Source organism: Uloborus diversus, unplaced genomic scaffold (genome assembly GCF_026930045.1).
Source record: "Uloborus diversus isolate 005 unplaced genomic scaffold, Udiv.v.3.1 scaffold_35, whole genome shotgun sequence".
Lineage (NCBI taxonomy): Eukaryota > Metazoa > Arthropoda > Arachnida > Araneae > Uloboridae > Uloborus > Uloborus diversus.
The window spans coordinates 214,833-232,801 of NW_026558516.1; the positions used below are offsets into that span (position 1 = coordinate 214,833).

A 17,969-nucleotide genomic window follows, 5' to 3' on the forward strand; every position below is an offset into this window, starting at 1 on the left:
CTTATGAAATCCCTTCAGACATGGTATAAACCCAGTAACCTTTACATATCCTAACAGGAAAACATCACATGGTGTTAGGTCTGGTGACCTAGGGGGGCCCTAACGGTTGCCAGTTGAGACTTTACTACTTGCTTTTTCATTTAAGCTCCACCAGAGATCTTTGTCCCAATACTCTCCAACTCATGAACTTATGAAACATCTCCATTCTTTTTCAATCACCCTGGTATAGAGAGTGTATAAACCCAGTATCCTTTACATATCCTCTCAGGAAAAAATTCCATGGTGTTAGGTCTGGTGACCTTGGGGACGATTCATCAAGTATTAAATAACCTCTGCCTTCTTGATCAACATTTTGACTAACTGAAAACTAAATAACAAGTAGGATACATACGATAACACGCAGAGGCGTCTAGCGGTAGCGAGTCGAAAGTTTACAGCTCACTCTTTTTATTAAGCTCCTCTAAAGAAGACCAATATTCCCAAATTGGTGGCTTTATGAAACCCACCCACAATTTTTTCAATCACCCTGGTATATAGATGGCAGTGATATTAATCAAGATATGGTCCTTTAGAACGAAACATCAAGACCATTGAGGCGGCAGCTTGATGAGAAGGGCGCGAATGTAGATTATGATTTTGGTCCCATGTCAGCGAGGAGAGAATTTCTTCCAAGAACCAGAAGAAAAGAGATTGAGTTTTATACTCAGTAGATTATTTCTTCCCGCGACCTGTGTTTCTTAGAGTAATCCACCATCATAAGGCGTCCAGCGCTTTCTACTGCACCAATGACCTGAAAAAAAAAAAAAAAAAACCATCACATAAGTTAAAATACACCACCAGCTCAGTTATTCCATCCGAGGACTGCAGTTTCGTGCTTTTTAGCACTCATCAGCCCGGAATAGGAATCACATGAGCTGGAGGCGAAAAATCTCTCAACGGAGCCAAGAGAGCCAAACAAACTGGTAGCTGATGCAGAATTAGCAAACCAGATAAGCGACCGCAGCAATGGTGCGGTTCAACTCAAAGATTGATGGCAAAGCTAAGGTATTTTGTAGTAAGTTACCGCCCAAAAGCCAGGCTGGCTGATGAGTGCTAAAAAGCACGAAACTGCAGTCCTCGGATGGAATAACTGAGCTGGCGGTGCATTTTAAGTAGTTCTGCCTTAGCCCTGGCTTTAGGGCGGTAACTTACTACAAAATACTCTAGCTTTGCCATCAATCTTTGAGTTGAACCGCACCATTGCTGCGGTCGCTCATCTGGTTCGCTAGTTCTGCATTAGCTACCAGTTTGTTTGGCTCTCTTGGCTCCCTTAAGAGATTTTTCGCCTCCAGCTCATGTGATTCCTATTCCGGGCTGATGAGTGCTAAAAAGCACGAAACTGCAGTCCTCGGATGGAATAACTGAGCTGGCGGTGTATTTTAAGTATTTCTGCCTTAGCCCTGGCTTTAGGGCGGTAACTTACTACAAAATATATCACATAAGGTTTGCAACATTAGATGTTGGCTGCTTTAGAATTTACCTAAACGTGACGACATTAATATCAACTCGGGGTTTTGAGTGTTGCAATCAAGAAGTCTTATACATACACGCCTGGATTTACGTACAAGCTAAGCAAGCTATAACTTAGGGCCCCCGCTTTGTTAGGGGCTCCCATCTCCCGGAAATTAGCATGATTCCTTCCAAAAGAAAAATAAAAGTAACTTGAAAGTATTTCCCCTTCTTTTCTCTTCCCGTGCTCTTTCTCTCTGTCAGTTGCTGTCATTTTTGTTTGCCTATTTCTGTCCTGATATTTTTGTAGCTCCAACTACATCTTATAAGGCTTCAAAATGAAGAATTTTATATCTAATTTTCAAAATTTCCTCCGGGGGAGAATCCCCCCGGACCCCCTACAATAGGGGATATTCTATGCTCCACTTAAAGGGGAGTCCTCAGTCACTCTCTTGATACCATTTCCCTTCTTAAGGTAAATCCGAAAAGGACATCAGAGAAAACACGATAAAAAAAGTAAAAGTATTGCTGTATGTATCAGAAGAAAGAGACTGACGTAGTAAAGGGGAAAAAAATAAATAAAAGATTGCCTCTTACACCACCGAGAAAAACGTTATTCAAACTGCAAAAGGGGCCCCATTCCCGAAATAGCTTAGGACCCCGTTAAGTCTAAATCCGGCCCTGTACACATATTTATTTCATATATTTTTTGGCCAACCCTAAGCTCTTAGAAATAAACCTTAGATTTAAAAGAAAACATTTCTAATGTCACTTTAAAGTTTTTTCGATTTAAAATTTGTTTGGTGCTAAATTTTAGAAACATAAATTACCTATTACCTATCATCTTTATTTTTTTCTAATAAATGAATAAATAAATAAATAAATAAACGGTATTATTTTTGCTGTATTACAAATGTATCGCGCATATTGAGAGAATAGCTTATATTTACAGTTAATCCGCTCTAAATATTGCCAGTTTGTATGCTCGAATTTAAAAAACGTTTCACACCGGCATATTGCACAAAAAAAAAAGCTTTTAAAAAAGCCTATGAACTGATGACTCGAGTTGGACCGAAGGACGCTTTGAAAACCTGGATTATTTCAATACAATACAATCCGGTTTATTCGGACCGGAATCCGGAAAAATCCGGGTAAAAATACATTCATAAATGAGCAGACCTCCTGTTTATTACTTAAAAAAAGAAGCTTTGTAACAAAACTACTTAAGATTGTTCTGCCGTTTGCTGCAGAAGTAACTGCAAATTTTTCGTTTTTTCATTTTTTTTTTTTTTTTTTTTTTTTTTTTTTGCATTTTTGTATCAGTTGCAGGTTAGCTTTACTATATACTAGCGGTACCCACACGGTTTTGCCCGTAGTAGAAAATTAAAAGGTATTTTGGTTCTCCTGTATATTTATAAATAATGGATGATGAATTTCTCGCCAATTTTCTTTCCCATGTGACGATTCCACATTATGATAATTTGGTAATTTACTCGTCCACGTTGTGACAATTTGCTCGGTAAAATGTTCTTAAAATTGGAATAGAAAGAGAACAAAAGCGAATTTTCGAAAAATCGCTTCGAGGTGCTCACCCCTGTGCGACGATTTCATTTTGTGCCTAATTTCAAGAAAATCGGCCGAGCGGTCTGGGCGCTCTGCGCGTCACTGATCCAGACAGAGATTGACTCTCAGCTTTGTTATTAGTAACTAGTCCTACCCGCACGGGTTTGCCCGTAATAGAAAAATTAAAAGGTGTTTTGGTTCGCCTGTATATTTACAAATAATGTGTGGTGAAATTTCTCACCAATTGGCTTGTACCCATGTTACAGTTCCACGTTATGATAATTTTGTATCTCGCCAATTGGCTTGTGCCATGCTACGGTCCCACGTTATGATAATTTCGTAATTTACTCCTCCATCTTATGATAATTTTGTTCTTAAAATTGGAAAAGAAGGATAACAAAATCGAATTTTCGAAAAATCGCTTCGAGGTGCACACCTCTATGCTACAAACTAATTTTGTGCCGATTTTCATGAAAATCGGCCGAACGGTCTAGGCGCTATGCGCGTCACAGAGATCCAGACATCCTCCGGACATCCAGACAGAGAGATTTTCAGCTTTATTATTAGTAAAGATAAAGAAGAAGCTTGCGCATTTGGTTTCCGCTGAAAAAAAGTCTCATTTCAACATTTCCCCATTGTTAGTATTGAATCCAACACACTTTTCTTCAAATGTCTCGGAAACTCATATCTGCAGGTACTGCCGTTTACCTGCACATGGCAGTGTTATTGACAAGCACGTTATTGCACGACACGTGCAGATGTTGTACATTTAATCAAAATGAAGACTGAATATTTGGTGCATTTTTAGTTCCATTCTTGCTATTGTAATTTAGACGTATTATTTAAGTGAATGTAATTTTTTGAAACTCTACAAACTGTATCCGGATAAATGGGAACCGTATAACCGAGGTTAAACTCAGGTTTCAAATTAGATTTCTAACTTTATTGACAAAAATAACTTCATTATTACTTTTTTTTTTGGCAACAGTTAAGAATTCGAATAAGTGGAAAACATGACCGAGTAAGTTACTTATGAAATAGTTTTCAAAAAGAGACAGAACGAGCAGATTCGTCGTCAGGGGCGGACTGGGTCCCCCAAGAGGGCGTCAACCTTGACTCCCAAAGGCACAAAAGAACAAAAAAAAAAAAAAAAAAAAAAAACGAGTGTGCACAAGTTTGGGAGTGCAAAGAAGAAAAAAAAGCAAGAAAAACGAAAGCGGACATGTTCAAGGACGCAAACAAAGTAAAATAAATAAAAAAAACCGAAGGTGTTCAGGTTAGGAGGCGTAAGAAGAAAAGAAAAAGCTCACAGGTTCGAGGGGGCAAAAAAGAAATTAAGAAAAAGTGCACAGGTTTGAGTTTATTGCTGGCAGTGAAACGAAGGCACCCCGGTTCAAAGGCGTTAAAATATATAAGAAAAAAAAACGCTGCGTTTAAGGGCGTAAATAAAATAAAAGGAAATTAAAAGTTTGAAAGGGGAGGGAGCAAGAAAAATAAAAGGCGCATAGGTTCGAAGGCACAAAAAAAGCAATAGGTGCTAAGGTTTGAGGGTGCAAAAAATGGAGGTGAACAAGTTCAAGGACTCGGAAAAAAACCCCGAAGGCAAACAAATTCGGGGGCGTAAATAAAAAGAAAAAATGAATGCGCACATGTTCGAGGGCGTACAAAAAATGAAAGCACACAGGTTTGAGGTCGCAAAAAGAAAGAAAAAAAACGAAGTCGCACAGGTTTAAAGGAGCAAAAAAATATAAAAATGTATATCAAAGGTGTACAGGTATGAGGGTGTCAAAAAAAAAGAAAGAAAATACGAGGGTGCACAGAGGGCGTTCGAGGGCGCGAGGGCACATCGGCCCAGGCCGATGGTCCGGCGGGCCAGTCCGCCCCTGTTCGTCATCCTAATTCGTATTATTTTGAGGGATCTCACCTTGTCCAACATATCCTTTGTGTGAGCCGCAGAGAGGCAGAATCTTGCCCTGGCCGTAAGCAGAGGGGTCGCGGGAAATCCGACGGCTACGGCTGCCACATTCGCCTTCCATAATTGAGTCACGAACTCCCTTAGAACAGAGAAGCACAAGATAAACTATATGCGAGCTGTTTCATATTGAATGGGACGAAATGAAAGCCACCCCTTTTCTCTTGGCAAATGGATTGCTTCCGTAATTTTAAAAGTATTCTTTCTGAAAGGGCATGCTTAAAAACATAGGATTTAACTATTTTTTGAATAATTTGACGAAGCTTGATATTTTTGAACAATTATTTTAATCGATGCGCAGATTAAAATTCATATTTTACGCTTCTGCGCATGACGTTGGCTTATTTGTCATTCACCTATTTACTCCACGATTGCACCCCTTGGCGGCATTTTGAATAAAATTGGCTACGGTATTAATGAATCTATATCTATTTTCATCAATATGAATAAAATATTTTCTATATCTATCTCTAGTTCCGTTTTGAGCCATTCACCTTTTTACGTCAAGAATGCTACCTGCCGGGGTCTCTCTACTTATACAGTCTGTCTCAAAATTTTCAATTCCATCTCTATTTTAACCTAACAGCCCATTCCCTAACAAAAGCAAAGATAAAGAAAACTCTCTCATACGTTCCCCGTAGTGTGCAAAAAGTAGCCATTGCAAAAAAAAAAAAAAATATGAAGAGTTTTTCTAAAAACCATTTTATTTTTATTTAGCCCCGTTTTCGCTTATTGGCATAGATGAGGCTAAAAATCTTAAGAAATTAATGATCTTACGTAATTAAAAAGTGAACGTATGAATCTATTTATGTCCGAGTTACTTCTCCCGAACGTCTGTAAACTGACTATCGAACCAGGTATCGATGGTTTCGTCATTTTCCCGTCTTTTTGTTTGGCTATGGCAACATAATCCTCCGATTAGAATTTGCCGAAATATCCATTAAAAACTATTCGCAACTCCAGAGCTCGAATACGCTACCTTGCGGATATTTACAAAACTGCCGAAAAAACTAAAACATTGCGTTCCCGTGTTCATTTTGGGCAAAACAAACAGTTTATGTGCATTTTTTTTTTTTTTTTTTTTTGCGTAATTCATCATTTGGAATCGTCATTCGCAACAGCGTAACATCAAAAATATCTGATATAAACTGTGAGTACACATTTTATTTATCTTGTTCTGAGTGAATTTGAATAAGTATCAGTTTTTCAATTCGATGAAAAAAAGCGGACTTAACAACATTGACTGGACACTAGGGCGATGCTGAAAAATTACTCTTTTCCTTAACCTAATTCCGCATAAATGATTTAAATAACCTTTCTTACTACAGCATCCAACTGAAATGGACAGTATGTAAATAAATTTTCTTAAAAATATTTATTGCAGAACAGATTGAAAAATCCAGAAAGAACGTTAAGAATTTAAAAAATAAAAGTTTGGAATTTTTATCGCTAAAATATCGCGCCAACTTAACTTTATTGCTCTCCAAAAGCTGTCATTATCGGTGGAAGAATTTCGCCAAAAATCTGTTTATAGGGTTACGGTTTTAAAATTGTGTGAAAGAATAATGTATCTTGACAGATTTCGCATATCAGTTAAATCATTTCCATGACGAATGAATTAAATGCATGATGATTTCTTTTGATATCCAATCATATAGTCATAGAAATAAATTATTTAGTGTTAAATGTTACTCTTGAGTCTGTCATGTATGTGCACTATGTGACAAAAATGTCAACAAATGCCGGAAATGTCACAAAAATGTCAACAAATGCCGGTAATGTCACGAAACTGGACATAATATGTACTAATGTATAGAAAAAACGGTACAAAATGAAAATGCTGTTCGAAGCGAACCAAAAATTTATGAATTCCGAATTCAACATCGTAAAAATGGCTGCTTCAGAACAACTTACTGTGTGTTCTGCATTAATTTTTTACTTTCGTAATACTTTTTGATTTCTAATCTCTTTCTACATGGGTCAGAATAACCAAAAGACTTTGAAAAATCTTTTCAAATGAATAAAGAACAAAAAATCATGCATGCGAACAAAAATTTCTCTCATTTCGTAAGTTTAGAAGCAATTTATACGTTACAGCGTGCGTTTGTTTTAGTTTTTTCATCCGCCATTAGACAGTGACTGCAGCGCCCCCTATAGTTTGGAGTTGCGAATTCATTGTGGACACTTAGATTTCGACATGAAATCCCTATTTTTCGAAGGCTTTCCTCCATTCAAACTATTAATCAGTGCTTCATCTCCACTTCCCATAACAATGCTTTTACTGAAATCTGTAGCGTGAAGAAAATAATTGAAAAGAAAGATGTTTCCTTTTTTTTTTCGAACATGATCAAACAAAATTCTGGCTTTTGTTTTTGATGCTTTTCCTGTAATGTTTTGAGGCTTTTCCTGTAATCGGAGGATTTAAAATGTTTCCTTTCTGGTTATTTCTCCACAACCTGTTGTAAAATTTTACTGTTTTTTTTTTTCAAGCCGATTATTAAACACACGTCACTTGACGTAACTTTTACTTTCGAGGTAGACCGTGCAAAGCCGGGCGACGTAGCTAGTTATACCCTAAATATTGAGTTTCTGCACAGTGCTAAATTTTCTAATGAGTATTTTGAAAGTGTTTAAAAATAAAAATAATATTTCTGAAAAGGTGCATTAATTCTTCTAATTTTAGATTAGTAGGAAGAAACTAAACAAAACATTGTCCTTTTGCTTGGTTTGCGAAGAAAGCGGGACAAATGTACATCCTATAATTTAGCATTAAATGCATTTCGTTTACTGCAAATGCCTCTTAAATTTTGATCAAAAATGGTTTTTTTTTCTCAGTGTAATATTTTTATGGCTCACTTTAGTGGAATGGCTCCTGTTAAAGTAATTAACGACTAACCAGTTTGAAAATTCAGATTTTTTGAATTAAAAACCAAGGCTGATTAAATTTTCCTGAAGAATTTCATATTATATTTTTTATTTTCATATCATAGTGCGTCTTTCGCGTCCTAAAAACTTTGCATTAATTACTTTGCATGCACATTTCTCAAGGGTGCTTCAGGCACGTAGCTAGAACTTTGTTAAGGGGGGGGGGGGGGTCCAAGGTTGCACGAACTTCAAAAGAGGAGGCATGCTAAAGCAGAATTAGTAGCTGATAATTAAACAAGACTAAGATAAATCCAATCAAAACTGATCATTAAAATATGATAATTAACTAAAATTATTAAATAATTGAAATTAATAGAGTCATTAGTTAAAATTAGTTAACAAAAAGTTTATGTTAAGTTAAGTTATTAAGAAAAGAGAAAGAAATAAAGAAAACCCCGCCAATGAGACTGTGGGATGCGGCGGAAGTGGCAATAAATGCTTGTTTTTACTTTGCCAATGGCAATTTGATGGACCAAGGAGAGGGGCTGAATTTCAAGGTCACAGGACCCAACTGGTTTGAAAGTCGAAAGGAACACTTCCCCCGTTTCGGACGGAGTAGGTGACACAGCAAAAAGCAGACGAAAATTGGGGAACCTGCATTTGTTGCACGAGGTTCTCGTGTTCTGAATTGACTCAAGCGCTGGAAAAATTGCCGATTACTGGGAATATTTAAGGGGAGAGAATGCTGCGTTTTATAAAATCATTATCTTTCGGAAAAATTTTGTTGATGCGAGATGCAACAACTGAGAAAAAAGAAGAGGGGTCTTTCGGGAAGGGGGGGGGGGTCCAGACCCCATGGACTCACCCCTTAGCTACGTCCTTGGGTGCTTGCGAAGGGGGGGGGTGTTTACTTGGTTTTTGGTCACCTTTGAAGGGTATCCTTCTTGGGAGTGGGGGAGAGTGCTCCTTAACATTTTTCAGTGCTCGCCATCGGCTTTGGGGGATTGCGCGCATCTGTGTTTTTTATTCTGAGAAAATTGAGAAAGCGCCATGAAACTGCACGATCTCAATGCTCAGAAGTTGTAGTGTTAGGAAAAACTAGAAAATCACCCGCCAAGGTACGACGGGTGAAAATCGCTTCCACATTTGAACGAAGCAATGGGGTCGTTTCCGAAATTTTAAAAGTTTTTTTTTTTTCTGAAAGAGCATGCTTAAAAACACAAAATCTGACCGTTTTTTTAAATCGTTTGAGACAAAGTTTAATATTTTTTAGGAATAATTTTAATCAGTTCGCTTTCATTGTTTACTCTTCTACCGATAACATTTTATTTATTTACTAACAAAAACACCCGGCGTTACCTGGGTCAGAAATAATTGTGAGAAACGATTGCTACTTTTTACTTCCTTTTACAAAAAAGGAAGTATTGTATTCGCGAAAAAATTTTCACTCAAAAATCGCCCTTAATTTCCATTTTGCTCACCCCCAAATGAATGTTGAGTTTTTTTTTCGATTCGACCACATGCGGAAAAGTGCCTAAGAATGTATAGACACGCGAAATATCCATTTTGACCATCACCGAGGTAATTACAACGACTTTTCTCGTGACGTCTGTATGTATGTGCGTATGTGCGTATGTGCGTATGTGCGTATGTATCTCGCATAACTCAAAAATGGTATGTCCTAGAAAGTTGAAATTTGGTACATAGACTCGTAGTGGGGTCTAGTTGTGCACCTCCCCTTTTGGTTGCTTTCGGATGTTCCTAAGGGGGTCTTTTGCACCTTTTTGGGGGGAAATCATTGTTAATTTCGATGTAAACTCAAGTGGCGTTATAATTTGTCGGACACTTGGCGATATATCGCCAGTCTTTTGGTCGCCAAGTTTTGTCGCCAACTTGGCGACAAATTTGGCGATTTTTTTTTTGGTTTCAATTTGGCCATTGTTGGTGATATTTAGAGAATAAATATTGAATCACATTAAAATAGCGAATAATGGGGAAATGACATTAAATTGGAGTAAAAGGAAGTCATGTGATGCACACATCAGCTCGTTTTTTTCTGTTTTAACTGAAAGAATCAAAACACACCGCTTTGACGTGATTAAAAATCCAGAATCTTCCTTACCCATAAAAGTAAAATAGCAATAAGTATAAAAAGCGAAATAGCATTCAGTTAGAAACGAAAGCACGACATTTAAGCATATAAAAATTGAAAGAATTTCCAAAACATGAACTAACAAAAACAAAGATCGCTAAAAAACCGTGCGCTTTATTTATTAAACTAAATAGTACGCACACACACCCAAAAAGTGTCTGTTATGTTTCCCAAAGAGTGCAAAAAGTAGTTTCCAAATATTTAAACGACTTTAAATTTATGTTTGCTCCAGAGAAGTCTTGATTCAAAATTTTCATTATGACTAATTAATATTGCTGTTGTGAAGCAACGAATTTTGGTAATAATGGATTTTGTATTAATTCACTTAATGGGGAAATTACATGAAACTTACTATTTTCTATCTTAACTTTTATTAACTAAGTTTTTTAGAAATAAATTATAGCTTATGTTGCTTCCTGATAATGTAGCTATCTGTGGTGAAAAAATGGTTAAAATCGGTCCAGTAGTTTTGAAGTTTACCCCGGATATCCTTACATACAGAAGTACCCATTTATGTATATGGATTTTTTTTATTTATTTAAAAGCTAAACAACTTCACATACATAGAGGACTTGCCTCCGGAGACACACACAGGGAAGATTTACAACACAAGAGAGGGAAATAACACCCGAGGCACCGGCAGAAATCGAACCCACGACCTCCGGCTCAGAAGACGAAGCTTCTACCACAGAGCCACGGAGACCCCTATCGATGAAATGAGCAAATGCTATTCACTGATGCCATTCACAGAGCACACTATTTAATTCACTTCTTTACTACTGTGTACTGGCAACGATAGGGTTGATAGCAAGCGTAGAACGCCATATTTGATTCGATTCTTGATTATCCTAACGTGGAAACGCGGTGGACAGATGCATCTAAGTTCATCATTTGTAACGTCATAAAGACCACGATTTTGTTTCAAAATCGGACCTTTTAAAGTAATTATAAAAAATGAAGCGTTAAGAAAATGAAAGTTTTTTTTTTTTTCTCGCTTCATGTAATCTCCTCTTTTTTTTGCTTATTCTATTAATTTTAGTGATTAAAAGTAGTACTTTTGACTGAAGAAAACAACCCCATTGCCTGTTTGGTGATATTTTGATGGTTGAAATTTTAACCCTAACTACCGTGGATTGAACAATAAACTCCTGTGGATAGCGTTCGTAGTTGACCACTTTTTCGTTTCTTCATTCGCCTTAAATTAGTTTTACCAGTAAAACAGTTAAGTGACCGGATCCAATTCAGCCCTGTCAAAATGAAGCCCTGCATGTCAAGCATTACCAAAACATATTATCAAATTATCAGGCTGTGGCGCGAGTTTCATTGTTGATGAAGTCTGGAGCCTTACTCGATTTGGCTATTATAAGAAAATGAGGATGGTACATTAGATACCTACGGCGGTTTGGATAGGAAATACAGCATCAGGGGAACGACCGGAGAGTCTTCGTTGCCGTAGATGAGGAACCCCTTCTGTTTCAGCTTCTTGCGGAAGTAATGCGTGTTCCGCCTAAGTTGCCGGATTCTCTTGGAACCTGAAGTAAAAGGGAACAGAAAATGGAGTGAACTGAAAAAAAGAATATGACAATAAACAATAACCGCAGTCCAGGTTTCGCACCCAGAGACAGCAGTTCCGTCCTTGTTATGAACTCATCAGAGAACTCATAACCGAGCTGGTGGCAGATGTTATCTCATTGAAGCTGAGAGTACCAACACACTGGTAGCTAAACTAAATTTAGCTCAGAAGCGAGGGTCTGTAGCCATGGTGGGATTCAGATTGTTTATTGAAAGCAAAGTTCGGAAATGAAGGGGGTCGGTTCGGAACGTAAAAAACGTCACAGTTTGTAATTTTTTTATCATTTCAAAAACTTCTCTGTTTTCTCCTGCTTAAAAGGACGGTTGAATCTTGTGCCTATCTCACTTAGAACGAAAGATATACTGTCTGACCATCGATTACATGGAAAGGCTAATATCCGGTTTATAGGCGGAAATGGACCTATCTATTAGTTTATAGGGGTGTTAGTTGGTTTGTTTCAGATGTGCACATTTGCCTCTCTATTATTTAGTCTAAGCTTTGTAAAAATGAAAATTTGCTCACAGCAGCATATTTTAAATCTTAAGTATACTCCATCTATATTCTTACGGCAAAAATGAATTGATTTATTTATTCGCAACGAAGTTTTGAGCTTGCCATTTTGCTTTTAAGATCCTGAACGAAATGAAAACTTTTTTATTTTCTTTTTGATGTTTCCATGGTAACTATTTTTGCTTCAACTCATTTTATTTTTGAGAATGCAATAAATGAATAAGGCACTAGTGACATCATAAAACGTGTGCATCAAAATCCCATCGTTATTTTCCCTTCTCCCCTGCTAGATTCATTCAGATGGAATCCTCTTTACTTGGCACATTGCCAAATTACATACGATCCGTGGTCAAACAGTAGTTATTTTTGTTGCATGCATTTAACTAATATTATATTCATCTTAAAACTTTTAACGCGTTTTTCTCCATGATGCAATTTTGCATTCAAAATCTTATACGTCAAGAACTGATAAAGATAAAGTAATGAAATTTGTAGCATATCTTTCTCAAACAGTTTACTTTAATTTTTATTCTTCAAATTTAAAATTAAAAAAAAAAATGAAACAAAAAAAAGTATCTTCGAATTTTTCGAAATTTTTCTTCAAAAATTTTCTATTTTTTATTGAATTAATATTTTTTGCATCGCCGAATAAAAATTAAAGCTTAGATGTTTGTTCATATTTTTTTTTTCTGGAAAAAAATGAAAATTGACTAAGAATATTTTGAGTTATAGCGATTTTTCGCAACCCCGTTTTTCTCTTTTTTTTTAAAAAAAATTAAATTTAAATAAAAAAATTTTTTTTTTAAATATTTTTGTTTGATTTTGCTTGTTACATAGATGGTGAATCAGTGCAAAAAATTTCAACACTCTAAACTGTTTATTATTACTTTTTTTTTTTCAGAATGTCTCCCGGACCCCCTTAAGCAGTAAATTATCCCCCTAAGCCAGGGTTAGGGCAGAATTACTTGCAATATACCGCAGTCCATTTATCACATTCATGCCGATTTTTTTTTTTTTTTTTTTGCTCTTTAAATAGCAGGGTTCACAAGCTATAAGTCACCTTGTTCAAGCTAAGGCTACGGAAGAACTATAAGCAGTATTTTGTAAACCCAATTACTTTATCCAGAGACTGCAGATTCGTTCTTTTAGTCTTGCTGGTGTGCTGACTTAGCTTTAGCTACCAGTTTGAAGATAATTTCAGTTTCACTACTAGGACATCTGCCTCTAGCTCGGTTATCGCTATTTTGATTCCGGAACAGAGACAAAGCAGCAGTCTCTGGATATAGTTCAATCCATGTATTGATAGTAAGAATTTCTACCTCTTTCACGTGACCTAATCAAGGTTGCCAGGGGCTGGAAGGTGCCTAAAATAAGTAATTTACCCTCATCGAGTTTCCGAAAATCGTTATCATAAAGGAAGAGCAAAAGATGGAAATGAAACGCTTAAGTAAGGTTGCCTATCCTTTTCCGGTCACTAAGCAGGGTTGCCAGAGGCTAATTAGTGCCCAAAAATGAGCGATTTACCCTCATCGAGTTTCCGAAAATTGTCATCAACCTTACTTTAGCGTTTTATTTACAGCTTTTACTCTTCATTTATGACAACAATTTTCGGAAACTCGGTGAGCGGTCGATTATCTCCCTCATTGAAAACCTTTGATCCCCGGACAACCCTGATTGGCGACCCGAAAAAGGTAGGCAACCTTACTCAGGCGTTTCATTTCCATCTTTTGCTCTTCATTTATGATAACGATTATTGAAAACTCGATGAAGGTAAATGACTTATTTTTTAGACACCGTTCAACCCCTGGCAACCCTGGTTAGGTAACGCGAAACAGGTAGAAATTCTTACTTTCGCGTGTTATTTATAACTTTTACTATTCATGTACGGTACTGGTACTACATTCGGTAGATTGGTGGCTTTTCCCGTAATTTCGCACGTCTTCATATGTTTTAGCACCCATTTTCCAGGAAACTGACTATTGTTTCTTCTAAATAAAACATTTTTTCTAACGCTTGTAAAACTAATCAATATTGTTACAAATTCTGTAAATAGTAATTATTGTAGTAACGTAACCTGTAAATAGTTTCCCGTAATGAATATACAGCCCCTATGCATTCGGCTGAAGTATACGATCCCCTATTTCTTTTTTTTCATTGATAAAATTTGATAACGGTCTACGCATTTCGAGAAGCGTTTCGAATCTTGTGGAATATTTGAGAGCTCTCTTTTCGGTGTATATATAAGCCGTTACGCTGGATAAAAAGTTAGTTTCGATTGAGAATTTGTACTGTGAGTGTATTAGCTCTGTTTATTGCGAGGCATTTCGCTGGGTTGTTTTCGTATTTGGACGTAAATACGTGTGTAACAGTTGAGTTTACGGTGTTGAGTGATATTTGCTCAATTGCTGATGATTAATTTAGCAGTTGTTAACGATTTCTCCTGTACATAGTGCAAATAAAGCTCCTGTGTTTTTATCAAGAACTGTGTCTTCATTTTTCAAGAAAGTTGGAAGTCGCACCGGATACTTTAATGATATGATGGTTTTTGCTTAGAAATGGATCGTTATTAACACGCTTGTATTAGCTTCACTTGTATGTTTGTGAGTAACGCTCCTTTGGACTAAGAGCTAGTGGCTCTTAGTCCAAAGTAAACCAGTAGCGGATTTTAGGGGGGGGGGGGCACAGGGGGCACGTGCCCCCCAAAAAAGGATTAATTAATTTCACTATTTTATTTATTACTTCTAACTGACCTTTCCTTTGCACTTTCTTTACGTAGCTAATTAAAAAGAACACGAAACACACACACACAGCATATTTTGAATAAAGGCATTTTTGTTTGCTAAAGAAGTATTACTGGAGTCAGAGGCACAGAGTTGCAGAATACATTTAACTCATTATCTTCAAACTCAAGAGACCGCTTTATAGCGATTCGTCTATTAATTCTTCTTTGATGGAATCAATAATTACCTTTTTTTTTAATGTGTAGGCGCACTTAAAAGAGTCATTTTGATCTAGGAACGTATTTGCGAAATAATAGATTTCTTTTTCAGCTAATAAAAGATACAAAATGAAAGAAATTATGTGGTAGTTTCCTAGAAAATCCATGATTTTTAATAGAAACGGCATGTAGTATCAACTGTATCATGGCTTTAAGAACAAATCAGAAATTGTTTTGAAATTCATACAGAAATAGTTTCTGAATGCTTCAGTGAAACTTATATATGTTATGAAGTTATGATTAAATTAATTAAAAAAAAACTCGAGAGGTATGGGTTTATTTACTAACCATGCCCTCGTGTCACAATCATTACGACAATGTTCCTAGGTAAAGCCGCTCATTGTCTAGCATCTTGGTGACATTATATTGGGTTTAGTATTTAAATGGCTTGAAACGTTAAAGATGTATTCCGTTCACATTCAAAGTATATTAGTGCATAATATTCATGTACTTAGAAGTAGATTCATTGACCTTAAGGAATCCTAAAAAAAATAATAAATAAATAAATAAATAAACATGCACATTTAAAAATAAAGTCGTCAAAACTTTGTTATGAAACATCAAAGGCGGGGGGGGGGGGTATTCAATTTCCCGTGCCCCCGCCAAAAGATTTTTCTGTATCCGCCCCTGCTTATTACTGTTAGAACATTCCACCACTTTATGAACTTTCGTGGCCCAGCGGTCTGAGGCGCAGGTCTTCGCTGACGTCCACCTCCGGGAATCATTGGGCGTGCGTTCTAATCCCGTCTACACCGAAATTAAATTATAATCTTGCAACTCAATTTTCGCCCACTTTTTGTGATCGGATTCTTTTAAAATTTGGAATAAGTTATTAGTTTATTCTAATCAACACGCTTTTGTTAGCTTAACTTGTATGTTTGTGGGTCCAACTTTCCTTTGGACAAATAGCCAGTGGCTTCTTAGAATGACTTACAACGTAGAAATCAGAGCTGCAGTGTGTAACAATGTTTGCACATCAATTTACCAGAAAGCATTCAAAATGTCTGATGCAAATAATGCAATAGAATACTAAGATACATTCCGTTATAATAAAATAATAGTTTAAAAAACTAAAAGAACCCGCTTTTGTAGCAAAATGAACTAAAAAGTAAAAAATAAAATAATAGTTTAAAAAACTAAAAAAACGTATTTTAGTAGCAAAATGAACCAAAAAGTTAAAAATAATCTTTGGATGACAAGTGTATAAAGTAATTGACCAAACACTTAATTTTACTGTAATAAAAAAAAGCGTGGGGGGCTGCCTATTTACATTTTTGCATGGATAAGAAGTGGAAGAAATTTAAGAAAACTGATAAAGAAGCCCCCCCCTCTCACGCTTTTTTTTTATTGCACTAAAATTAAATGTTTGGTCAATTACGTTATACACTTATCATTCAAAGATTATTTTTAACTTTTTAGTTCACTTTGCTACTAAAGCGTGTTTTTTTAGTTTTTTAAACTATTATTTTTTTTTTTATATCACTCTGCACACAATGTTAAAAAAAACCTGAAATGTTAATATAAAAATTACTGCTATCCGTGTTGCCGGTAACTTTTACCGGAAAATCCTATTTTATTTTATTGTAAAATTTTATAGTAGAACTAGCAAAAATACCCGGCGTTGCCTGGGTCAGTAATAATTATGAGAAACAACCGCTACTTTCCTTCGTTTTTTGCTTTAACTGAAAGAACTCAAAACGTACCGCTTTGACGTGATTAAAAATCAAGCTTGTTCTTGCACATAAAAGTAAAATGGCAATAAGTATGAAGAACAAAATAGTTTTCTTTTATAAACGAAAAAACGACATTTGAGTATACTTAAATTTTAAGGAATTTCCAAAATATGATTTTAAACTTCAAATATCGAAAAAGATTTGTCAGTTATTGTTATTATTTTTTTAAATTGAACATTGTAGTCTAAGCTGGAGCTGGACAGTAAACATTTTCATTTGAAATTCTTCCAAAATACGAAGTAAAATTTGGCGATTGTTTGAAATTGCGCGGCAAGACTAATTAATGGAAGTTTTTGTGCTGCTTATGGATTTGCTTAATTTAGTTGGCGGATTATTTGCATTTTGACAAACGTTTTAAAGATTCTTTTAATGGCGATATTTTGGTTATATCATGAAAACCGAGAAACAGTATTACGTAGTCTTTAGCTTCAAAAACAGCGACAGTTGAAAAAATCTGCCTTAGCTATTAAAATCTGTCCGCAAAAAGATTTGGCGAGATTCCTGCTGGTCGCTTTGATAATGAGTTAGTGTCCAATCAACACAAATAAATAAATAAATCCATTAATTGCATCAAAGTTTCATTAAAATAGAAAATAATCAGCCAAATCTATTTATTATTTGCCAATCTTGTGCGAAAATGTTAATTAAGATTCTACTTGAGAAAAGCCTTGAACAGTCAGACGAAAAGCAAAAATATTAAACGATACAACTATTTATTGTAGCTATCGACGGGGAGTTGAGATGATACACTAAATACTGTATTGAGTTAAAGGAAAGCCTTCGAACATGGAACTAAAAAGCATATAACTCGTTTTTTATTCTACTTAGAAATTTCGAACAGGTGCCATCTTCAGAAGAAAAATCAGAGCTTTCAATGGACATAGATGTTAATATGTGCAAGCATTTTTTCACCCCATATTAGAGAATTTGTATGAAAATCTTGTTTTATTACCCCCTATGGTGGGTTTCCCCCCCCCCCACAACGGGATGAAAACTACCCTATGTGTTATTCTGATGCGTAAGCTATAATATTGTAAAGTTTCATTAAAATCCATTCAGTAGTTTTTTCGCGAAAGAGTAACAAACATCCATCCATACAGACAAACATTCGCATA

General features: G+C 36.0%; 1 protein-coding gene across 1 annotated transcript in view; it reads right to left on the reverse strand.

Moving 5' to 3' along the window:
- Positions 1-703: 703 nt before the first annotated feature.
- Positions 704-17,969, reverse strand: part of LOC129233346 (serine palmitoyltransferase 2-like) — a 59,820-nt gene continuing 42,554 nt past the window's right edge. Inside the window, exons 9-11 of the mRNA XM_054867385.1 lie at positions 11,437-11,572; positions 4,976-5,105; positions 704-790 (exon numbers count right to left, since the gene is read on the reverse strand). Of these exons, the coding sequence (XP_054723360.1) occupies positions 704-790; positions 4,976-5,105; positions 11,437-11,572 (353 nt within the window). The remainder of the gene's footprint in view (positions 791-4,975; positions 5,106-11,436; positions 11,573-17,969) is intronic.